The following is a 26,343-nucleotide window of genomic DNA, read 5'->3' on the forward strand; positions in this document are numbered from 1 at the left end:
GTGTATTTAAAAAATCTATATGAAGTGCATTTTACTGTACATAAACTATACTTCAGTAAACTAATGGGAGGGAATCAGTGTGATGAGTTTAGTAAGTTTGAGTGTTACGGTTTATATCTAGACGTCCCCCAAAGACTCATGCCCATCTCTTTATGCAAAATGCATTTAGACCATCTTTAAGAGTTGCCAAAGTCCTAACAGTTTCAGCATTGCTGAAAAGTCCAAGCCCAAAGCCTCTTTTGAGATTTAAAGCAAACTCTTAGCTTCGAGCCCCTGTAAAAATGAAAAGAAAGTTAAATTCTGCCAACATACAAATGTACAGGGTAAACATTCCCATTCCAAAGGTAGAAATAGGACAGTAGAAAGGAATGGAACCAAAGCAAGACCTCATCCATCCAGCAAGGCAAACATTAAACCCTGTAGTTTGTGTCTAGCACCTGGGACAATCTGTGGCTAGATGTGTGAACTGCAAAGGACTTGAGTGGCCCTGCCCCTTACAGCATTGCTCACTCCTTGGGGCTTTCCACAGACATTCCGCATTCCTGGCTTTCTAACGTGCTGGGATCTCCACTGCCCTAACTTCACTGTCAGGGCTTTAGAAACTGCCCTCTCTCGGGGGCCAGTGCCTGGCCTCTCAGGCCTTCTGAAATCTGAGTGGAAGCCTTTCTGACCCTCAACTCTTGCATTCTGTGTGTGCCTAAAACCAACACCATGCAGATGACGATGCCAAAGTCTGCTACCAGCTGGAGTAGTAACTGAATCCTTTTGCATCTTTCTCTTGGTTGGAGAAGCCCCTGAATGACTGAGCACGTGAACTGAATTCTGTGGAATCCATTCCCATTCCCTAGGCTGCTTCCATTCTGGAGCTTAGTGCCCTGGGGCTCTCTTCTCAAAGCAGTCTTTAACCTTTGCAGTTTTAAGCCTGCACAGCTGGAATCCTGCTGGTTCTCAGGGGCCGTCTTTTCTATTGTCCTGGTCCAAAGTACTTGGCTCTTTTTTTTCTACTTGTATTCTCTCTAATTGAAGGATTACTCAATGAATTTTAAGTACATAAAATCACTAATTTTAAATGTGTTTTAAAATACATGTATCTATATCAATTTACAACAGTAAAACTACCACCCACATCAAGATTTTGAACAAAAATCTTACATATGAATGCCAGTTTCTTAAATATGAAATTTCTTTTAACATCCTTATTTCTACCTAATAAAAATGTTACTCTCCATTTCTAAACCTCAAGGGTTTCTATTACCTTTAAACTCCTTTAACCTCTGTTTTTTACAAATATGAGTATCTCAGATCAGAGTTTTGTTTTGTTTTTTAGTCAACTTGGATCTTATTAATTAGGAATTTAACCAGTCTGTAATTTACTTCTATCTCTGTCAATATATCTTTTCTGCAAATTTTAATGCTTCCATGGTATTTTTCTTTTGCTAGTTTCTCTTGATTTTTTCACTTGTTTTCAATTCCAGAAACTTGGAATATATATAATCTATTTTTGTCTACAACTCAGTGACAAATTGACTTATATGAACTACCATTTGATGCAGTAATTACTGGTTTCCCTATTCAGTATTTCAGACATATCCACACCTCTCCAACCAGTGCTTTGAAAATTTTCTCCTTACATTATTATTATTAACATTATAGACTTGTTATTTTTTTAAAAGGAAATAAAGCTACCATTTTCTAATTTTGTCAGATTAACATTTAGAATGTCTTTACTGTACTTGTCCTGCCCACAGTGACAAACCATTTTTATCTAACATAGATTTGGCTTTAACAACAAGTATTGTTATAATATTACATGGCAAAAATAAAACGGTATTTATTTACCCAATACATTGAATATTTGGCATGAACTTTGACAGTTTAAAAGTATATAAACTGAAAAGTTTAGATCTAGCTTACAAATCTATTTTGCATTAGGTTTATTACCCTATATGCAAAAATTTTAGATATCATGTTTCTTAACTAGTTTTAACAATCAAATCTTTCATAGTTATCTCCCTACTCTTTTTAATTTTTCTGTTGGCTGCAGTAAATCATTCAGCAACATTTTCAGAGGTGTTTGGTCGATATACTTTCCTAACCCCTTGGTATCTAAGAAAGTCTCCCAGTTGCCTTCATACACAAATCTTAACTTGGCAGGGTATGTAATTCTTGACTGAAAATTATTTTCCCGTTAAAACTCTATAGATATTGTCTCATTGTCTTTTGGCATTTAGAATTGTAAGAGAAGGTCGGTCTGACTTTTGCTCCTCTATAGGTAACCTGCTCTGCTAGAATACTTGCAAATTTTTTCCTTATCCTTGGAATTTTAAAATGTCATAAGGATATGTCTAAGTGTTGCTTTCTTCTCATGAAATTTTAAAGGTACCCTGTGAGCCTTCTTCATTTGCAGGCCTGCTTCATTCTTCAACTCTTTTCTTCAATTAGTTCCTTAATTATTGTTTCAGCTTCATTTGCTTTGTCCTCTGTTTCTGGTATTCCTATTACATGTAGATTATATTTCTTGGACAAGCCCTCTACACCTATCTTCTTCTCCTCTCTTCTTAATTTATTTGCCCTTTTCCTCTGCATTTTGTGAGAATTTCTCTTGTTTTGCATTTGCTTCAGTAATTTTATTTTGTGACCAACCCTGCTTACGTGTTTCCTTTAAATGGAAGGCCATGATTTCTTCTATGTGGTCACATACCTCCTGCTTTATAATTAAGCCCATATGGGCAACAAACTCTCTTATAATGTTCAGTGTTTTCTAGATGGTTGCTGTAGCCTGGTGCATCAGTATGAGAGGAGGGATTTTCTCTATTACTTAGCTCTATTCCTTTCTTCTGAACTGCGTCTTCATCCCATTCACAAACACCAAAGTTGAAAAAAACAAGTACTTTTAATGGTAACCTTATCAGTAACCAAGTTCCTCTTCGCAGGCCCCAGCTTTACCCAGGCTTCCTTTCTAGCCAAACTCAAAACTTTTAAAATCATTCTACTAGGCTATTTGCTCTTAGTTTGCAATGTAGAGCTGGATAAAAGGTCCCAACAGCACCTAAAGCCACAGCCTGAATGTTTGGCTGCTTTAAAATTTCCTCCACCAGGTTAATTAGTCCACCACCCTTAATCTCAGACTTCCACAAATTTACTAGACACGAGTAAAATAAAGGTACATTTTCTGCCAGAACATAACACACACGGCCTGGGATCCATCTTCCAGTGGAGTCCTTCCCAACTGAAACCTCTTGAGCCTGGTCTTTTCTGGCTCCACTACTGTCAAAATTATAATTTTCTGAGCTCTGACAAGACTCTCCCATCAAGCTCAGCTCACAGCATTCTAGGGCTGCTTCTCCAGCCAGGTCTCCAAAACTTTCTAAATTCCTGCAGGCCAGTTCTAAAGGCTTCTGAACCACATGATCATGTAGCATCACAGCAACAACCAGACTCTGGTACCAAAAACTCTTACTTTCTACTTGCTGAGAAACAATACCCACCACACAGAAATTAAAGGAGGAAAGGTTTATTTTGGCTCACAGTTGATAGAGATTTCACTCCAGAGTTGACTAGCTCCAAGGCAGGGCACCACTGCAGAGGGACATGGCAGAGGAGAATTAGTTCATGGCATGGCAGTGGGAAGCAGAGAAAGAGAGAAATCAAGGGAAGAGGGAGGGAGATAGATCCTTCCAGGTCATGCCCACAATGACCCACCTCTTCACCTCCCAACATCATATTTAGTTATAAACTCATCAGTAGACTAATCCACTAGTGAGTATCATGCTCCCATTATGCACTCACCTCCCAGCCCCCGCGCCATGAGCACATAAGGCTTTGGGGGGACATTTAGATATAAATCTGTCTTAGTCACTGAGACATTGACTTAACATTTTACCTGATTCCCCCAAAGAAGACATGTCTAAAATCTGGAAGTAATAGGAAAAAAAGCAATTAATTGAAGATACACTGGAGAATGAATGGAAGCAGATAGATTCTGTTGGCAGGCAAAGTACACCCTAAGGAAGGTTTTTTATGCAAAGTGAGTTTCCATTTTTGTTTTTAGCATCGGTTAGGTGCACTGTGTAACATGTTAGTGACAGTGGTGTTGCTAGGAAAGCTAGAGTTTGTCTGGCATGAGGAAAACAGAAAACAGAATCCAGGAAAACTGTGGCTCCTAAAGATATTTGAGAGATCATAGAAGGGAAAGAGCCAGAAAGAAGACCCCCAAACTGTCTACCAACACTTCTGACAGACCATTGATCCAAATGTGTGGATAGCACAGAGGCCAGCTTAGCTAAAGTAAAAGTTTGCACTGAGGCTGAAGTTATGCCCAAGATCAGAGTTTAAAGTTTCTCCAACAAAGATAATTTTCTGCTAAAATATAGGACATAACACCCATGAGGAAAAAATAGAATCCATAATCTGCATAAATTAACATTCATAATGTCTAAGATACAATCCATAATTGCCTAAAAGACACAGTAAAATGAACACATTTGTGACCTTGATGTTGGAACTAGCAAACAAAAATTTTATAATGGCTATTAAAATTGTCCTTGGGAGCCGGGGACTTTGTTCAGTGGTACTGCACCTGCCTCGCAAGCGCAAGGTCCTGAGTTCGATTCCTGGTACTGCAAAAAAAGAAATTTGTCCTTGATGAAGTTAAAAGCCCCCCCCCCATAATTTCAGAGATTAAAAGGATAGGCTGGGCTGGGGATTTAGCTCAGTGGTTTTGCCGCCTGCTGCGTAAGTGCAAGGACCCGAGTTCGATCCCCTGTACCAAAAAAATAAAAAATAAAAAAAAGGATAGGCTATCTTAGCAGAGAAACATAAAGGTTAGAAATGAACCAAATGAAAATTCAGGTATTGAAAATCACTGTATAGAAGTAACAGGAATTGACTGGAGATGACAAAAGAAACAGCAAGGGAACTGGAAGATAAAATAGAAATTTTCTGATGTGAAGAACTGAGATAAAATTAAAAGATTGAGAAACAAAACAGCTCCAGAGATCTTTTAGGATTTTAAAATTTAGGTAATATCAAAAGTTTAACACATGTAATTGAAGTCCTAAAAGAAAAAGATAGATTGGGCAGAAAATGTATTGAACAAATAATATCTCGATTTCTGAGTTTCATGAATGATAGACATATGTACAGACGGAATATACAACCAAGAACAAACTGAAGTCTAAGCCAAGGCATACCAAACGGTTGAAAACCAGAGATAAAGAACAAATCTTAAAAGGCAACAATGTAAAAATGAAAAAATATGTACAGAGAAACATGAATTTGATTATCAACTGAGTTTCCTTGTTCAGAAGCATGGATGCCAAAAGAGAGTAGAACATCTCTAAGGTGCTAAAAGACAGAAAAAATTGTCAACCCAAAATTGTACATTTCAAGAATGAAAGTGAGGGCCGGGATTTAGCTCATTGGTTCCAGTGCCTGCCTTACAAGCACAAGGTCTCGAGTTCGATCCCCAGTACCAAAAAAAAAAAAAAAAGAATAAAAGTAAACTTAGAGGGAAAGGATAGGTAGTGTAGTCTTGTTTTTGATAATAAACTATAGTTTTTATTTCAAAGACAGCATTTTGGTTCAATTTCATCCTCTTTAGCTTCATTATTTCACCATGAAAAGATGAAGATTCTCATACATTTACCTATATTCATGTCTCAGTACTGGCCATGTTCATAGTTTAGATATTCAGAAAGTCTGAACTAGTAAAAATTATTTGTAGTAATCTCTTTGCTTTGGGAACTGTCATTTTCTTAATACCCTTAAGGATTTTAGAAGTACAGAACTGCAATTTCTAAATAAGTGTACCTTTATTCAATTTACAATGTTTTTTGATTTTTTTTTGGTACCGGGGATCGAACTCGGGTCCTTGCGCTTGCGTAGCAGGCAGCGAAACCACTGAGCTAAATCCCCGGCCCTCAATTTACAATGTTGATGTAAACATACTGTCTTAATATATCTCAAGTCAAGGGATTCAGATTTTAAAATAATGAGAGTAAGATAAAGGACTAATTATAATTCAATATGTAAAAATAACATGATTTACTAGAATACTATAAACCTAAATGATAATCATTAATTCACACAAATTCCAACACTTTTGAATGCTGTCCTATTTTTTATTCCTTTGTCCCTGCCTTTAAGTGTCCTCTACTGTGACCTTTTCCAGGCACAAGAGTCCCTTTTCTAATATTAAAGAGTAGTGTTTGAAAGAAGTTGCAAGAAAATCCAAAAAGTTGATGTGAAATAAAAGGAAACATCATGGTGATATTTAACAGTGCTCAGGAGACATTTGACACTTAATACATGATTTGACTAAGATGTGATCAGTTGGAGCAAGGGATAGGGCAGGAATTCTTAGCCTCTTGGTCTCTTTGTCCCCTATTTGGATGGCTCAAAAGTACTTGGAGTTCATAATACATATAGTGAACCTATGGCATGAGTGTTATACATTAACATCTTTTGTCTTAAAAGAAAAATAAGGTTTTTTCTAAACTAAAACCTCAGTATTCAGGTTTAATTGCAATGTTGGCACTTTGCGATAAATAAGTGGGTTTTGGGTTATAGCTTGGGCACTCATCTCTAAGAGGTTTACTATCAATGATACAGTGGTTTCCAACCTTGAGCGTTTCTGATAACTGATAATTTTGTGAACCAACAGTGCCTATAATTTCCTTACCTTCTTATCAAGCAATTTTTAAAGAGTAATGTATACTTACGTTCTTTTTGTTTAACAGGAAAAAACTATACCTGTGTTGTGTTCTACATCTACAACTTCTCTAAGAACACTGGCAAGAATTTCACGGGATAGGAATGTCAGTGCTGCTCCATCTAAAATAGTGATGTCCACAGGTAAATTAGTATTTTCCAAAGAACTATAAAATTATCTATCTTTTATATTATATTATTTTCAGTCTTGAAGTCCTGGAAATGAAAAAAAATGATGACAATAGTTAACATTTCTTATAGCATTTTTCATATTATTTTGTAATATTGATTGTTAAATTTGATGTTAAAGAGAATCTGTTTAAATATATCTCATTTTAAAATTCAGTATCCTTACAGCATTTAATCCATTTAAGTAAGAAATAACATTTCTATCATTGTCAAATCTGTTATTTTCCCTTTATCTCTTCAGATTTTATTTTGTTTTTTTGTATTGTATGTATTTTCAAGCTACCTCAAACCTTTTTTTTAATGCCTTTTGAAAATATTTTTTCTTAGCAGTCCTTGCCTATGAAGGAGAATGGTAACTTTAAATTGTTATCTGGTATGTGAAGAGTTTGAACCAACACAAACCCAAACAAATCAATCCGTTTTATCTATTATCTTCTGTACATTTGCTTATTCCTGTTTTTAAAAAGCAGCTTTTGCTACTTCCTCCCCTAGATCCTTAATTATCTCCCTTATAGTATGTCCTGGACTTTTTTCTCCAACATTTTTCTCTCTTGACTGAAAGGAAATTATAATTTAATGTTTTGAAATAGAAATCACTCTAAAATATTATGACATACCTAATTTTTAATTATTTCTGATTTTTAATCTATCAGCAAGAGAGACTAGCCAAATGGATAAAGTTGACCATCTGAATCTGAAATGCTCCCAAATCCAAAACTTTTTGAGTGCTGACACACTACCATGAGTGAAAAATACCTGACCTCATACATTGGGTCATATGTTGCAGTCAAAACAGAGGTGTACTAATCTATGAAAATTTACGTTATAAACTAATGGATTAAATAATGTGCTTCTTGATTTAGGAAAGCAATAGTTTTGATAATGATGTACCTTTGTGTTTTTTTAGTTACATTGATTCTCGTAAAAATTATTGAAACTTGAGCTTTGTGTGATTATAGATGAATTCTCTATCTTATGCCTTATACTAGTTTATTTTTAAATTTTCTTCAATAAAATTGGCATATCGAGAAGCAAATGTTTTTATTTTTTTTAAATTAATGAAATTAATTTCTCTATATTATTAGATGTTACACTGACATATACCTTAAATTATTTGTTTACTCCAGATAATACAATTGAGATTCAATGTTAGTGACATAAAGGAAATTAAGTCCAAAAGGAGTATATCAGAATGACCATTTTTGAAAGGAAATTCTTGTATTATGTGTACAATTAAAAAAGGAGAATATTCAACTATCTTTTTGCCATTTTCTATAATGTGAAATGTATGAAGAATGGTTTTTGTGATGTCCTTCAACTTGTATAGTTTCTAATATAATCATTTTGGGCATAATTCTAAAATATTGAATAAACAGTTTGACTATTTCTTTGTATGTTTAGTATCTTTACACACATAGGATATATTTACCTACATAGATAGCAGAAGTGACCATTGATACTAACTGTATTTAGATTCCTTTTAAGTGAAGTGACTTTTTTGATACAATAATTACATAGTGTTTTTACAAATTTCCTTTTAATCTATATCGTCATATCTGTGTACACATTTTCCCTCAAGTCTGTGTTTATATAAACAAACATGGAAACCCTGGCCCTCACCTGGACCCAAGGAGAATCCAACAGCTACCTGATCACTTTGGCCCAGGCCCTGTAAATGTGGTGCTCCGGCGGACTGTGCAAGCCTGCGTGGATTGTGCCTTTGAGTCAAAGACCGTTTTTGGGTTTCTTAAGCCAGATAATCGTGGAGGAGAAGTCATAACTGGTATACTAATCTAATTCTTTATTCAACTTCTTTTTCCAAATTTGATTTTAAGTTGAGATGCTAGGATTTTATAACATACAGGCTATCATTCTACTAGTTATGCTGTAATATTTGCCTGATAGAATATGTATAATAGCTACAATCAACTTTTAACCATGGTTTGGAAAGTTTATTTAAGAAGAGACAAATGAGGGCTGGGGATTTAGCTCAGTGGTTCCAGTGCCTGCCTCACAAGCGCAAGGTCCCGAGTTCGATCCCCAGTACAAAAAACAAAAATAAAAACAAGAGACAAATGATATTAGTGTAATATGCTAATTTAAGATAAAAGGTACAGATTTTTCCTTTTACATGCTGTGTTAAGCTCAGTATAGACACTACCTTGGTTATAATATGTATTAATTTGTGTAGAAAACAGGCTGATCTATAAGAACCTTTAAATAAAAATGTGATTCAAGTACTCATTAAGAGAGCCGGGGATTTAGCTCAGTGGTACCACACCTGCCTGGCAAGTGCAGAGTCCTAAGTTCGATCTCTGGTACCCCAAAAAAAAAACAACCAAAAAACAAAAACTCATTAAGAGAAAAGATACAGTGGGTGGTTTCCATACTTGTGTGATTGGATACCCCATTTTTGCCCTTGGAATAGAAAGAAATGTTGCTATAGGTCAATAGGGTTTCTGTTGATTTTGTTTACTTTGTGAATATTTTTTTTCTTTTTTTCTTTGTGAATATTTTTAAATAAGAGGGTTTTTACCACTATAAGCTATTGAGTGAGAACTTATAATTTAAGTTTATTTCTTTATGAATTACAAAAACTACAAATTAAACTTGTCATACATTTCCTAAATTGATGGAGGTTTTTGTTTGCGTTGTATTTCTTACTTTTTTGTGAGATGACTGACATCTCTTTCCCCCTTAAATAGCCTCTTTTGATGGGGAAGTTCATTCCATCCAGCTGCCTCCAGTAAATAGTGCATCCTTTGCTCTTCGCTTTCTTGAGACTTTGTGCCATAGCCTGCAGTGTGATAACCTTTTGAGTAGCCAGCCTTTCAGCTCTTACAGGGGTAATATCCAAAGCCCTGTGGAACATGATAAAAATATATCAGGTAAGAGAAAATGTAAGTTTTTATACTATGCTTCTGTTTATTTTGTGCTTAACTTGAGAAAATTGTGTAATTCAGTTTTTCTGTCTTCCTCAAAGTAAATGTTTTAGCAATAAAGAACTAATTAGGCATATATAATATATGATTGTTTTTATTCATTTAAAATGGGAAAATAAGCTGGACATGGTGGAACACTCCTGTAATTCTAGCACTCTAGGAGTCTGAGGCTGGAGGATCACAGTTTGAGCCCAGCCGGAGCAACTTAGTGATTTAGCAAGAGTGTGTCTCAAAAAAAAGTTAAAAAATGATAAAAGGGCTGAGGATATAGCTTAGTGTGAAGGCCTAGGGTTCATGCCTTAGTACCACAAAATAGATGACAGACAGGCAAATAGAAAGAAAGTAATTTTTTGTGTTCATAATAAAATTGAGAATCAAAATCAGTGAGTTATGTTTGGCTTCTTTGTGACTAGTTCACAGAGTTACAGATTTTCTATTAGATTGAAATGGAGATTTAAAGTTACTGACCTTAATCCTAAAATGTTAGCAAAGCATATTGAGCGCATTGGCTATCAGCAATGATCTGCTTGAACTTAACATTTAAGCCTTGGTTGCCTTTCTTCCACACAAACCCTCAACTGATGCCTGAATGAGAGGATCTGTGTAAGGCAGTCTCGTATAACCAAAGGTGGCTGCGTTCACTAAAGTAAGAAAGCTCTTTGAGCTTCTAGGCTAATGTGTTTCGTTCTTTGGGAGAATGGTTTGTATGTTTTTATGTTTATTTGTTCTTTTAAAATTCAGCACAGGATGTTTAAATTTTTAGATAAATAACTGGGATAGGTTACTATTTGATAGAATACACCGAATAATCAAATAATATTATTTTAAGCTTTTATCAGTTTGTTTATTTGTTTGGCCATTTGAAAATGGATTTGAACTGGAATTTTTATGTTAGTTTTTTTAGTTAGCTTGCAGTTTTAAAAGTTGCATATAAGGCCCAGGGATGTAGCTCAACGGTGCTGCACCTGCCTGGCAAGCTCAAGGTCCTGAGTTCAATTCCCAGTACCAGGGGGAAAAAAGGCAAAAAGTTGCATGTAAATGTTATAAAGTTGATTCTTCAAAAATTCTATGTCCACTACCTCATTTGTCTTACATTTTTTGAATAAGTGACTAAAAATATTTTTCAGACAAAGTGCTCTTGGGAGATTTTAATTCTGACAGATCCGGTGTTTGCATATTTTAGCAATAGTTGTCTTAAAGACATTTCACTGAAATATAATATACCTAGAGAAAAATACACATAAAATACAGCTTCACGAAGTGAACACAACTCAATTAACAAGGTTCTGGTTGAAGAAGTAGATACAGTGTGGTATCTCAGTTCATAAACTTATTTCTACAATTCTGGTCATGAACTGAGGTACCACTATAGTGCCAGTACCCTAGAAGCACCCCTAACGTGTCAAACCCCTTCCATCCACTATTCCCCTTTAACCTCGACAAGGGTAACTACTGTCCCGACTTCTGGTACCATATATTAGTTTTACATATTTTTGAACTTTATAAAAATAATAGATTCTGTGTTCTTTTGTGTCTAGCTGTTTTTTACTCATTTTGTTTGTAAGATTTATCTGTAGTATATGTAGTCAGATATTTAGTCTCTTTAATGTATAAAATTCTGTTGTAAAAATAGGCCATTATTTTGTGTATCTAAGTACTTTGTGTTTGCTGCCTTTATCAGTAGTGTTATTGTGAATATTTTAGTATGTGTTTTTTTGTAAAGTATGTATGCCTTTTTGTTCCTGTATCTGTCTATCTATGAGTGGAATTGCTAGATCATAGGAAATGCATTGGTTAAGCTTTGGTAGATACCATCAGTTTTTCAAAGTGATTACCTTACCTTACTGTCTTATCAGCCTTTTAATAGGTTCTCTGGTGAAATTTTTTCTCCTGTCCATATTTTTCTCGGATGTTTTTGAATTTACTGACCAAAATTGTGTTATAATCCTAGTCTATTGACACCAGTTCTCTCAATTATTAGTTAAGTGGTCTTGCTTCTTTGCATGCCTATTTTTTGTTTGGTAGACATTATGTATACAAGTAGCCACACACATTATGTATAAAAGATCGGCAGGCACTCCAGATTTCTTCCTTATGGGGTTTCTTCTTTTCTCCTTTAGGCAGGACAAGCGAGGGGCTCATTCCAGCCAGAGACAGCGCTAGGTGGGGCTGAAGAACAGTTTTATTGAGACTCGGTCTATCTGATTCCTCCCTATTCAGCAAATGTTGACCTCCCAGGTTTTTTGATTGAGAGCCTGGCAATTCGGGAGCTCCCTAGCCCTGAAAGACCATGGGAAACTATGCTTCTATCCTTTAGAGGATTTAGCTCAGCTCTTTAACCTTCTTCCTCATGTATTACCCAAACTTGTCTTATGTGCTGAGGAATAGACTACTGTATGTTTGAGTTAGACCCCTTCTCCTGGTAGATCTGTATTTCATAAGTTCTGTGAGACTGACCGTAGGAGATTCCAGTGTGCTTTTAAAGAACTTTCAACTTAGCTATGCAACTTTTTGTGTAGCCCCAGAACTCAGCAGATGTCCCATGGGTTAAAGCCACCTATGAGTTTGCACTTCCAATTTGTCACTCCAGATTGTGAAGCTTTTGGGCTGGGGATTTAGCTCAGTGGTTCTGGTGCCTGCCTCGCAAGCGCAACGTCCCGAGTTCAATCTCTGGTACCCAAAAAAACAGATTGTGAAGCTTTTAAATCTTTTTTAAATTTATTTTTGCCTCACCAGGGCCCATTGCCTGGGTCAAATCCTAATTTCAATGCAGTACCAAGAATCAGCAAATTTCCTACAAGAAAAAATTTGATGAAATTTTCTGTTTAACCTAGAATGAATGGTTCTTCCCTCTCTGGAATTTGATTATATTAATTCTTGTGACTACCATACCTCTATGATGCCTGCTGTACAATAACTTTATAATGATATAATTCATATACTATAATTTTACCCCTTTGAAGTATACAATTCAGTGCTTTCAGTGTGTTCACGAAGTTCTGCAATAGTCACCACTATCTAATTTCAGAGCATTTTCCTTATCCCAAAAAGAAACCCCATACCCATTAGCGTTCATTTACCAATCTCCTCCAGCCTCTGGAAACCATTAATTTACTTTCTGTCTTTGTGAGTGTCTTTTGTGAACATTTTATATTAGTACAGTATGTGGCCTTTTATGTGTGGCTTCTTTTACATTATATAATATTTTAATGTAGTGGTGTCAGTCCTTCATTCCTTTTTATGGCTGAACAATATTCTGTTATGTAGATGCATCACATTTTGTTTACTCATTCATCAATTGATGAACTTTTAGATTGTTTCCACTTTTTGGCTATTAGGAATATTCCTTATGTGAGCACTTGTATGCAAGTTTTTGTGTAGACATATGTTCTTAGTTCTCTTGGATATAAACCTAGGAGTAGAATTTCTGGATTGTATGGTAAAACTGTGTTTAACTTCTTTTGGAGCTGACACAAAGAGGCTGTACCATTTTACATTCCCAACAGCGGCATACTAAGGTTCCATTTTCTCCACATTCTTGTCAACACTTGTTATTGTCCTTCTTGTTGTTGTTGTTGTTATAGCCATCCTTTTGAGTGTGAAATGATATGTCATTGTAGTTTGATTTTCACTTACCTAATGACTGATATTGACCATCTTTTCTTGTATTTATTGGCCATTTGTTTATCTTCTTTGGAGAAATACATATTCAAATCCTTTTCTCATTTTAGTTGTATTCTTTTTATTGTTGAGTTGTAAAAAGTTCTTTATTTGAGTTACAAATCTCATTTAATATATACACTCTGCATATATTTTATGCCATCCTTCAACTTGTCTGTGTGAGTGTGTGAGTGTGTGTGTGTGTGTGTGTGTGCGCGCGTGCGTGCTTGTTGCTGGGAAGTAAATCCAATGTGTCATACATTCTAGGCAAGTACTTTATCATTGAGCTACATCCTCAGCTCTTGAATTTCTTGATGGTATGCCTTAAAATACAAAAGCTTTTTTACTTTGGTGAAGTACAATTTCTCTGTTTTGTTGCTTGTACTTTGGTTTCATATCTAAGAAACCATTGCCTAACCCAAGTTCCTAAGTATTTGCTCCCATGTCTTCTGCTGATTTTTATAGTTTGGCTCTTATATATAGCTCATTAATGTACTTTGAGTTGATTTTTATATATGTTCTGAGATAGGGATCCAGTTTCACTCTTATGGATGTGAATATCTAGTTGTCTTGGCACTGTTTGTTGAAAATCATTTGACTATAAATATGTGGCGTTATTTCTGCACTTTCAGTTCTTTTTTATTGACCTGTGTGTCTGTCCTCCATAGACTTAATGGTACGTTTTGTAGTAAGTTTCGTATTTGAGAAGTGTGAGCCCTCCAGTTTTGTTCTCTTTTCAAGGTTATTTTGGCTGTTTTGGGTCCCCTATATTTTCATATGAATTTTAGGATCAGCTTGTCAATTTGAGTCTTCCATCCGTGAACATTTATTCTCATGTAAGTCTATTTCAACAATATCTGACAGTTTTCAGAGAACACATCTTGCATTGTTTTCAATAAATTTGTTCCTAAACATTATTTTTCATGCTGTTGTAAATGGAATTGTTTTAGTTTCATTTTCAGTTTGTTCATTGCAAATGTATAGGAATATAATTGATTTGTATATATTGATTTTGTATTTTGTAATCTTTCTGAATTCATTGATTAGTTCTTATACCTTTTTTATGTATGTGCATTCCTTTGAATTTTTTAAATATTAAGTTCATGTCATCTGTAGATAAAAATTGTTTTTTCCTTTCCATTCTGAAAGGCCTTTATTTGGCCATTGTCCTGTCTAGAACCTCCGGAACACTGTTAAATATAAGTGGCAAGAGTGAACATCCTTGTCTTGTTCCTAATCTTAGCAGCTTTCACTCTGTCAATCTTTCAGCCAAGGTTGACATTAGGTAGTTGTGTGTTCTTCATACACACCTTTATCGAGAAACTCCTATTCTTAGCCTGTTGAGAGTTTTTATCATGAAAGAATGTTCTCTTTGTTTAAGTATTGTTTCTATCTCTACTACGATGGCCACGTACTTTTTGTCCCTTTTTAATATGACATATTGGTTACCGTTGCTGCCTTGTGTACACCGTGTTGTTTCTGTTCTGAGATGCTTGTTTGCCATCCTACCCTCAGAGCCAGCCAATTATGGGCTGAAAGCTCTACGAACTGTAAGCCAAATAAACCCCTTCCCCTCTAACTTTGGGTGTCAGGTATTTTGTCTCAGCAACAAGAGAAAAGTAACTAACACAAATTCTGGTACCAGAGAAGTGGGGTCCTTGCTGTAACATTACCTGGCCATGTGACTTAAAAACCTTTGAAACTGGCTTGTGGGAAGGGGAAGAGTTAGGAAAGATCCAGAGACATTGGCTACAGAAGCAGAGCTGGAAGGCCTGAGGCTGTTTTTTATGGGAGATTCTGATCAGAACTCAGCAGATCAGAAGGCTAGTAAAGACCAAGTTCAGGAGGTTTCTGCTGGGAAGAAGGACTGCATTGGCTCGTGGACTCTAGAAGATGTGCATTATGGCTTGACAGAAAGGTTGTCTGAATTTTGCTTGTGTTCAGAGACTTAGCTGGAAGATTCAGAGCTACCAGCTGAAGAAGTAGGGCTGGAAGGCCTTAGGCTGTTCTGTATGGGAGATTCTGGTCAGAGATCAGAAGACCAGAAAGCTTAATAAATCCAAGCTGGGAACGTCTCTGCTAGGAAGAAGGACTGCATTGGCTGTTGGGCTCCAGATGATGTGTGTTATTGCTTGGCAGAAAATTTGTCTGCATTTTGTGTCCAGAGACTTTGTCTGGGACTGATATTAGGAGTGGTGGACTAATTAATCTTGCAGAAGAAATTTCAAGGCAGTCAATATTCAGGCGATGGTATGGCTACTGTTGGGGGCTTTTACCCAGATCTACGTTGAGAATCAAGATCCAAGAGCTGAGCAGAATGATTTAAAATGTTTAAAGTTTGGCCAGAGAGGAAGCTCCAGTAAAGCTGTGGACTGCACATATAGAGCAGAGGAGATCTTGATTGCTGAGAAGGAACAGGAGAATAGAGAAGATGGCCTGAGGGCATCACAGGAAGCAGCAGGCAAGACTCCACTCTTTGTGGCCTCAGAGTTGTAAAGGTGAAATATTTTGCTTTGAGAAGAAAGCCCCAGAGCACAATGTTCCAGAATGGCAGCAGCCTAATGAAGTTGCTCCAAAATGGCATTTTAGGGAAGTTGCTCTTCGGGATTTGGTTCATAGTCACTGGACCCCTACAGCCAAAAGAGAAGGAAGCCTGGCCACTGCTCCAGCTGTCAGCAGACCTTAGCATCATCCATGTGGCGCTGGTTTTAGGTGCATGCAGAATGCAAGAGTTGTGGGGTCAGGAAGGCTTCACCCTGGATTTCAGAAGAGGGATTGGGAGGCCATGCAGTGTGCCCTTGAGAGGACAGTGTGTGAAGCTGTGAGTGTGAAGCCAGATGTGCAGTGGAGACCCCAGAAGTTTGGAGAAGCCAGGAGCATGAGGAAAAAGTGCAAGGGAAGCTGAGGAAAGCTGCAAGGAGGGAGCAGAGCCAGCCAAAGAGAGAAGCCATGGGAGCTACAATCACCTGGAAGTACCGAAGGGGTGGAGCCACCCAAGCCTCTTGGAGTTTACTACTTGCCACAGATTGCCTCAGGTGCTGCAAGTAGAATTGTGGGACTAGAATTTGGCCTGCTGGATTTTGGACGTCTTTGTATCCTCCTGTTTGTACCTTTTGGAATGGTAACATCTATCTTGTGCCATTGAATGTTGGAAGGATTTAACTTTTCATTTGTACAGGGGCTTGGAGTTAAGAGTTTGTCTTAAATCTCAGAGGAGACTTTGGACTTGGACTTCTCAGCAATGGTGAAACTATTAGGACTTTGGTGACTCTTAGAGGTGGACTAGATCCTTTTTGCATAAAGGATATGCATATGCATGAGTCTTTGGGGAGCCAGGGGCGGGATGTTATGGTTTGTATTTAGATGCGCCCCCCCCAAGCCGCAGAATGAGGTGGGACTTTTTCTCAGAGGTAGCTGAATCTGGAACGTATGATGCTGAGATTAAGGGCACATGATTACTAAACCACTACACATTAGTGGCTTAGCACCACCCTAATCCTGGTAGTCTGGATAGGATAAAAGGCAAAAGGATGCAGGGAATCCCTCTTGTTACTGTTGCTGCCTTGTGTGCACAGTGTTGTTTCTGTTGTGAGATGCTTGTTTGCCATCCCAGCCTCGGAGCCAGCTAATTGTGGACTGAAACCTCTACAAACTGTAAGCCAAATAAACCCTTTCCCCTCTTAAAAAAATGGCATATTGTATTGATTTTTCATGTCTTAAAACGACTTGGCATTACCGGAGTAGATTTCACATGATAAAGGTGTATGATTCTTTTTATATGTTGCTTGATTTAGTTTCCTAGTATTTTGTTGAGGATTTTTGCTGCTATATTTACAAAAGATTGATCTGTAGATTTCTTTCTTGTGATTTCTTTGTCTTTGGTATCAACATAACAGTGCTTTACTAGACTGAATCAGGAAGTAGTCTTTTGTTTCTATATTTTAAAGAGTCTGAAAAAGATTTGTGTTAATTCTTTAAATGTTTAGTAGATTTACTAGTGAAGCCATCTGGGCCTGGGCTTTTCTTTATTGGAATTTTAAATTTTTCTTATTCAGTATTTTTATTTATTATAGGTATATTTGGGTTTTCTATTTCTTCTTGAGCCAGTTTTCATAGTTTATGTATCTAGAAATTTGTCCATTTCTCTACATTATCTAATTTATTGGCATATATCTGTTCATAGTATTCCCTTTTATTTATTTCTGTAAGGTTCATAGTGATATCTCCACTTTCATTTCTGATTTTAGTAATTTGAGTGTTGTTTTCTTGGTCAATATAGCTAAATAAAGCTTTGTCAGTTTTGTTGATCTTTCCAAAGAACTAACCTTTAGTTTTACTGATTTTTCTTTGTTTATATTTCATTTATTTCTGCTCTCACCCTTACCATTTCTTTCCCTGCTTGATTTAATTTAGTTTGCATTTGTTTTCTATTTTCTTGAGGTAAAAAGTTAGATTATTGATTTGAGAACTTTCCCGTCTTGTAATATGGGTGTTCACAATGATAAATTTTCCTCTTAGCACAGATTTAGCTACATCCCATAAGTTTTGATATTGTATTTTTGTTTTCATCCGTCTCAAAAGTTTTTGTGATTTCATTTGATTACTTTTTTGACATATTGCTCACTTAGAAGCACATTTAATTTCTACTTATTTGTAAGTTTTCCAGATTTTTTATTTCTTTTTCTTTCTTTTTTTTTTTTTTTTTGGTACTAGGGATCTAACTCGGGACCTTGTGCTTGTGAGGCAGGCAGTGGAACCACTGAGCTAAATCCCCGACCCACTGTTTCTGATTTATAATGTTTTTCCGTTATAGTGAGAGAATATGCTTTGTATGATTTCAGTACTTACAAGCTCATTAAGACTTGATTTATAATCCAATATATGGCCCACCCTTTAGAATGTTTTATGTACATTGTAGAAGAGTATGTGTTCTTCTTTTATTGAATGGAGGGTTCTATAGGTGTCTGAGAGGTCTAATTGTTATATAATGCTGTTCAAATGTTCTGTATCTTTGTCAATCTTTTGTCTAATTGTTCTCTCCATTATGGAATGTTGGGATATTGAAGTCGCCAGTTACTATGTTAAACTGTTGTGTTTTCCTTCAGTTCTTTCAGTTTTTGTTTCATCTCTTTTGGAGTCCTCTTGTTAGGTACACAGATAACTTACACAGATAAGCTTTTCTAATGGACTGGCCCTTTTAATGAGGTAAAACATCTTTTGTGTCTAATCACAATGTTATCTTAAAGCATATCTTATCTGATATTAGTATAGCTGTTCAATTTGGAGGGGTACTATTAATATGATGTATTTTTCCAATCTTTTACCTTCTACCTATTTGTATATTTCAACATATGTCTAACATATGTTAACTGCCTAACATATGTTCCTTACAGTAAAGGTTTACTAATTGAATCATGGTTTTTTTTTCCCTTTTCTACCATCTCAAGTTTTTTTTTTTGGAGTGTTTATTTCATTTAATTTAGTACAATTACTGATAGAGTAGTATTTGCATCTATCTTTTACTATTTATTTTTTATATGTCTTATATCTTTTCCATCTTCTAGTCTTTCATCAACTCCTTTTATCTTATACTGTATATAATTTTACTTCCCCTGACGTACCTTTTACTGCTATTTAGTCATTTTCTTAGTTGTTTACTTGAAGATTACAATTTTGGGGGGGTCGTGTACCAGGGGAACAAACTTGGGACCGTGTGCTTGTGAGCCAGATGGCAGAACCACTGAGCTAAATCCCCAGCCCTACACTTAGCTTCTTAAAACAATCTAGTTTGGATTTGAACCAACTTAATTTTAATATTATGCAAAAACTTTGCTCCAGTATACTCTAGCTGTTTCCTCCCCCTTCTTTGTACTATTATTTTCAAAAAAATTAGACTTCTGTACATTATATACTCAACAACACAGTTTTAATAATTATTCTTTTTTGTAAGGTATTGGGTATTGGGCAGAGGGCCCTCACACTGAGCTACATCCCCAGCTCTTTTTTTATTTTTACTTTGAGACTGGGTCTCCCCAAGTTGCTTTGAACTTGCAATCCCTGTGCATCAGCCTCCCAGATATTATTCTTTATGTAGTAGACTTTTAAATGAGGAGGGAGAAGAAAAGGGTTACAAATAAAAATACATCTACTGGTACTCTTTTTTTGCTTTTATTAGTATATGTTTGTAGTACATAATGATTACATTCAATGATACATTCATAGTGATTACATTCATTCATTCATTCAGTACATGTAGTAACACATCTTTTTGTCCCCTTCTCCTCCTTTGCCTCCTGGTTGCATTTTTTTCCTTTCCCTCCCTTCTCTCTCCATTTCTTTTTTATTTCCTATTATCTTTTTATCTTCCTCTTTATTTATATTTTGGGTTTCCCATATAAGAGAAACCATGTGATATTTAAGCTTGTGTGTCATTTGGTTCACTTAACATTATGGTTTCAAGGTGCATCCATTTTTCCTACAAATGACTCAAGTTTATCCTTCTTTATGGCAGAGTAGTATCCACTGTATATAAATACATTTTCTTTATTCATTCATCTATTGATGGACATATAGGCCACTTCCAAGATTTAGCTGTTGTGAGCCATGCTGCTATAAACATGGGTATGCAGGTATCACTGTAATATTATATCTTTTAGTCTCTCAGGAAGATACCTAGAAGGATAATAGCTGAGTTGAATGGAATCTTTACTTTTATTTTTTTTGCACATGGGTGGCCCCTGTCTGGCCCCAGGAAAATAGTAACAGTTTGTCCCTCTACTTTTAGTTCTTTGAGGGATCTCCCTACTGATTTCTATAATGGTTGTATGAGTTTTAAATTCTCACCAACAATGTATAAGGGTTCCTTTTTCCCCTGAAGTCTGGCCAGCATTAGTTAATTATTTGATTTCTTGATGATAGCCATAATCCTGGAGTAAGATGGAATCTCAGTGTTGTTTTAATTTGCATTTCTCTAATAGCTAGAGATGTTGAACAGTTTTTCATGTATTTACTGGCCATTTGTACTGCTTCTTCTGAGAAGTGTCTATTTCAGTTGCCCAGTTTTTGATTGGATCTTTTATTTTGGGGGTGTCTAAGTTTTGAGTACTTTGTAATATTCTAGATATTAGTTCTCTGTCTAAGGAATAGCTGGCAAAAAAAAAGAATTTCCCATTCTGTAGGTTATCTCTTCACTTTGTTAGTTGTTGCCTTTGCTGTGCAGAAGCTTTTTAATTTAATAGGTCCCTTTTGTTGATTTTTGGTATTAATTCTCATGCAATTGGAATTCTGTTCAGCAAGTCCTGGCCTACATCTGTCTTCAGGAGTTTTACCTATTTTATCTTTCAGTAGATTACATGTTTCTGTTTTAACATTTAGATCTTTGATCTGTTTTGATTTTAGTTTAGTACATGGTGAGAGATACGGGTCTACATTCAACCTTTTGTGTATAGCCAGTTGTCCCAGCACCATTTGTTAAAGAGGCTGTCTTTCCTCCAATGTAAGTTTTTGGCCCCTTTGTCAAAGATCAGGTAGCTGAATGTGCCTGGAGTTGTTTCTGCATTGTCTATTCTGATTTATTCATCAACATGTCTAGTCTTTTTATTTTTACATAATACCATGCTATTTTATCACTGTGGCTTTGTAATATGACTTGAAGCTTGAGATTGTGATACCTCCTGCTTTGCCCTTCTCACTAGGGTTGTTTTTGCTATTCTGTGTCTCTTCTGGTTCAGTATAAATCTTAGGATCGTTTTATCTAGTTCTGTGAGTAATGCTGTTGGTATTTTGATTGAGATTGCATTAAATTCATATGTCAGTTTTGGTAATGTGGGCATTTTGGCAATATTGATTCTGTCTATCCAGGAACAAGAGATATCTTGCCATTTTCTGATGTACCCTTTGCTCTTCTTTTTCAGAGTATTGTAGTTTTTATTATAGAGGTCTTTTACTTCCTTGGTTAGCTTAATTCCTAAGTAATTTTTCTTGATGCTGTTATGACTGCTATTGATTTCCTAATTTCTTCTTGATGGGTTATTATTGGTGTACAGTAATGCTATTGATTTTCGTGAGTTGACTTTGTATCCTGCTATGGTACTGATTTTGATTATTAATTCTGAGTCTTTTCATGAAATTTTTTGGGTCTTCTGTGGATCATGTTATATGCAAGTAATGATAATTTGACCTCTTCTCTTCCTATACATAGCCCTTTTATTTCTTTCTCTTGCCTAGTTACTCTGGGTAATGTATTTCTTATAGAATAACCCTGTGAGTGAAGAATTCTCTCTGTTTCTGTTATCTGAGAATTTTTAATTTTCTCCTACATTTATGAGTGTTAGCCTTGCTGGATATAGAATTCTTTGTTGACCTTTTGGTTGTTGTTGTTGGTTCAGTGATTTGGCTTCTAGTTTCTGACGAAAAGTGAGCTGATAGTCTCATTATGTAATGATTTGCTTTTTCTTGCTAACTGCAAGACTCTGTCTTTTGCTTTTGACAATTTGACTTTTTGTAGGTGTGGATCTCTTTGTGGTTATCCTAGTCAGAGACCATTGATCTTTTTGGATGTGCACATTGTCTTTTTTTAATCAAATTTGGGAAGCTTCTGACTATTCTCCAAATTTTTCTGTTCCATTCTCTCCTTCTGAGAATTTTTCATTTTGTGTATTTTGGTATGCTTCCACAGTTCTTTAAGGATCTATTCATTTTTCCGCATTCCTTTTTCTTTTCATCCTTCAAACTGTGTAATCTCAATTGACTGTTCTTAAATTTGTTGGCTCATTCATTTGCCAATTCATATCTACTTATTGAGCCTTTCTAGTGAATTTTTTATTTATTTTATTTTCACCTCTTGGATTTCTGTTTTATGTTTTATAATTTCTCTGTTGTTCTGTATTTGGTAAGATAGTCTTATACTTTAGTTAAGACATGATTCTCTCATTTTAGTTCTTTGAACATATTTATAATAGTTGATTTAAAGTCTTTGTCAATAAGTCTAATATCTGGGCTTCCTCGAGGACAGTTTCTATTGAGTAATTTTTTTTCCTGTATATAGGGCAAACTTTTCTGGGTTTTTTTGCATATCTCATAAATTTTTCTTGAAAATTAAATATTTAAAAATAATATAATGGGGCAATTCTGGAAATCAGACTACTTCCTTCTCTTTAGGTTTTGTTGTCATTGCTGGTAATTTTGGCCTAGTGACTTACCTACGCTAACTTCTAAAGTCTCCATTCTTTTTTTTTTTTTTGCATTTCAATAATTTTATTGAAAGGTATATCTCTTAGTGCCAAACATAAAAGTAGTTGGTTAGGTTACCTCTGCGAACTCAAAATTAATACTTATATTTTCAAAATATTGAAATTTATCAGCCTTATGGTAAAACTGAAGGTATCCACAAAACATGGTCTACAAAAATTTAGAGGTAGAATATACTGTGGTTCTTTGGTCTATTTTTCAATGCTTAGTTATCTGTAACATGATGTCAAAATTAGTTACATCCATTCTGGATAGACTCAGGCTTCAGGCTGCACTGTTTACAACACTAACAATATATGTACATTTCCTTATATTAATTGGCTCATATGGAGAATTCCAAACACTACCTCAGCAATCTCATAATTACAGTGGTGCCTCCTTATAAAGTCTCCATTCTTTGTTGTATGTGCTATTGAAGGCTGCTCTGTGAGCTTAGTGGTAAGCTAATGACTATATGCCTGGAACCAGTGCATCTCCCAGCCTTTCCCAAGAGATTCTTTGGGTGTGTTGATCATAATTTAAACATTCTTGAAGTGGCAGTTTGTAAGTCTGCTGTGTATACACTCTCAGAGTCAGCCAGAGATGAAAGATGAGGGCCTTCACAGGTCTTCCCTGGGCTTACATATAGCCCTGCACATGTCCTTCCAGCCCTGTGTCTTTCTAGATTCCCAGGAATATATCAGTGTTTTTCAAAGTCCCCTATTGGACATCTTATCCAATTTTTTTTTCTTTTAAACTTTTTGTTCAGCCTTTTCTTAGTCCCAACTGGTAATGCTACCTGCAGCTACAAAGTTAAATAATTACTAATGCTTTGTTTTGGGGTTTTTTTTTTGTTGTTTTGTTTGGTTTTGTTACCAGCACGTGCCCTACAATAGGGTTGTTCACACAGAGAAATCTCTGATTCAGGTCAGATAGAGACAAGCCCAGAAATTGCTTTTCAGTAAGGCTGGTAAAATAGTAATAGTTCTCTGGAAATGGGGATTTGAAGAGCTCCAAAGCTACTGTGCCCCCTCCAGTGACTTCTAAGCTGCTGGTTTTAACACCTACTGTAGTTGTGAAGTTGTTAGTTTTCAAGGCTACTGTGAAAATGGGTTGAAAGGAAACATATTAGAACAAGTTAAAATGCCACCAAATTTGTCCTTCTTTCTTGGGATTCAGCTGTTTTTCTTGAATAAACATTCTTTGGAGTGTGGTAAGCCTTTAATTTCCAGAGTTTTGAAACTTAATTTGCACAATCTTTGCTAGTGTTTTTAATGTTAAAGAGTGAGTTGGTGGAGGTCTTTCTTGAGTCATCCTGGAACTTCCCTTCTATGATGACTTACAAAATACTTTGTAAATTATCTGGCTTTTCCTAGTTATCCTTGTAGGAACACTTTCTTTCCTTAGTTTACTACAGTACCCAGAAACATCATAAGTCAAGAGTTAATTTCATGTTTGTTCAGCCCTGTCTAGCAGACCATACACCAACTTTTCAAAAAGCATTAGTATATTATAAATAAAAAATAAGTATAGACTAGATTCTGAGGTAAACAAATCTCTATGTGGAAAAAGATTATTTGGAGCTGACCATGGTGACACAGAACTGTAAATAATCCCAACACTTTGGGAGGCTGAGGCAGGAAGATTGCAAGTTGGAGCCCAGAATGGACAGCTTGACCACTTAGTGAGACCCTGTCTCAAAATAAAAGAGTGGAAATGTAACTCAGTGCAGAGTCCCTGGATTCAATCCTCAGCACTGGTATACATAATTTTTTCACTATGAGATATATATATATATATATATATATATATATTCAATATTAGAATATATATAAGACTTGAAGCTTCTGTATCATTAAATGAATATGAAAAAACAATTATTTCTTTAGAAATTATTTTTTTGCAGTGCTAGCAATCATAGAGATCAGACCCAAGACTTCATCTGTGCTAGGCAAGTGCACTACCATCAAACTGCATCCTCAGCACTCTTTCCTTAGAATTTAAATGCTTTAATTAATTGAAGAAATTACATTACTAATCATTCACTGAAATATCTTTTGCCTACTGGTTTTGTAGTCCATGATTAAAAATAAAACTCAAGTGCAGTCAGGAACTAGATTGCTAAAAGTTATTTGTTGAAGTGACGGTGTGCAAGTGATTTAGAAAGAGAACTATCTCTTGCAAATTATATGAAAATGCTTGAGTAATTATTTGTAACAGACACCTTTTTAAAAAAACAGTGAAAGAAGAAATACCAGAAAAGCAGAGCATCAAACGATCTGAACCTATACCTTGTGTCATTCCTATCTCTGCTAAACAGCCCAAAACAGTGCATGTTTGGAAAGGTAAGTAGCTTTACATGACCCAAGACTGGGAAGAAAAGTTCCTCCACTACCAATTATATATGCTCTTAGAGGCGGGAATTTAGCTCAGTGGTGCCGCCGCCTGCCTGGCAAGTACAAGGTTCTAAGTTCGATCCCCAGTACAAAAAAATAAAAGAATTATATATGGTGTTGGAGGTTAGGGAAATATATTTGCCCAAGTAAATTTGGCAGTGAGTCTACTACTTTGGCAGCTTGGGCATATAGCATTCCCTTCAAAAGAACACAACTGTCGTTTTTCCCTAGATTAAAAAGTATTGTAATAACCTTTTTCATTCAGCTTTGTATTGCTTAAAAACTGATAGAAAGAACAGAAAAACTCAGTACCCTTCTCCAGTAAAAGTGTTTACTGTTCAAGTAGTAAGCAAATGTTAGAAACCAACTGTGTGATCATATATACCAGGTAGTTGTGAAGAACTACATTCCTAAGAGCAAATGCTTTTGTGAGATCTTGATAGACTTGGTGGAAAGACTTAACAAGAGGTACTAAATCACCATGAAAATATAGATGATGTCATGGAATTAATTTGGATTTCAACATAGTATCCATTATTATAAATGATGAGTAGGGAATGGCCATATACTTTAGGATAGAAATTTATAGTTCAGTGTAACATAAATTATGTGAAGTATTGTTGGAAATGGTATTGTTGACCTTTTAATAGTATTTGAGTTGTATGTTGAAGGTAATCCCCTTTGTGTTTTCCCCTATAGAAGAACCATTGTCTCCTGAGGGAAAAGACATGCCCAAAGAGGAAGAGCTTAAAAAATTGAAGAATTCATCATTAAATTCAGAAGATTCTTTGAATGCTACCTGTAGCGATCTTACATATACGTCCGTCCATAGGGTTTTTTCTCAAAATGAGCCAGGCACCTCAAGTTCAACACTAGCGGAGACCAAATCGTCTACCATGAGCAGTTACTGTGAAGCTAAATTCCAAATGCAGAGGAAAAATGAAGGTATATTTAAAAAACTAAGCCAACATGCCTATCTTTCCCCTTGACGTTTCCACACCCAGCAGCATTCTCTTAAAAGTGTATCATACTGCAGAACGTGCCACAATTTGGGAGGCCAGATTCTTTCCTTCACATCTCTGTTAGGACCAAACCATTATGGATGCTCTAGTACTCGTAGCATCACAGAACGAAAAAAAAAAAAAACATTTAGGATGAAGGGTATAGCTCAGTGGTAGAGCTTGCCTGGCATGCACAAGACCCTGGGTTCCATCCCC

The 26,343-nt window shown here is 35.8% G+C and overlaps 1 protein-coding gene across 2 annotated transcripts in view; it reads left to right on the plus strand.

The window, feature by feature from the left end:
• Scml2 (Scm polycomb group protein like 2) overlaps positions 1 to 26,343 on the plus strand; it is a 78,905-nt gene that overhangs the window by 48,724 nt on the left and 3,838 nt on the right. For both annotated transcript variants that reach the window (XM_004866143.4, XM_004866144.4), the window contains exons 8-12: positions 6,741 to 6,855; positions 8,480 to 8,683; positions 9,606 to 9,788; positions 24,971 to 25,075; positions 25,826 to 26,071. In XM_004866143.4, the coding sequence (XP_004866200.1) occupies positions 6,741 to 6,855; positions 8,480 to 8,683; positions 9,606 to 9,788; positions 24,971 to 25,075; positions 25,826 to 26,071 (853 nt within the window). The remainder of the gene's footprint in view (positions 1 to 6,740; positions 6,856 to 8,479; positions 8,684 to 9,605; positions 9,789 to 24,970; positions 25,076 to 25,825; positions 26,072 to 26,343) is intronic.

This window comes from Heterocephalus glaber, unplaced genomic scaffold (genome assembly GCF_053883595.1).
Source record: "Heterocephalus glaber isolate CG9 unplaced genomic scaffold, H.glaber_assembly_v1.0 deba00001594, whole genome shotgun sequence".
NCBI classification, from domain to species: Eukaryota; Metazoa; Chordata; class Mammalia; order Rodentia; family Bathyergidae; genus Heterocephalus; species Heterocephalus glaber.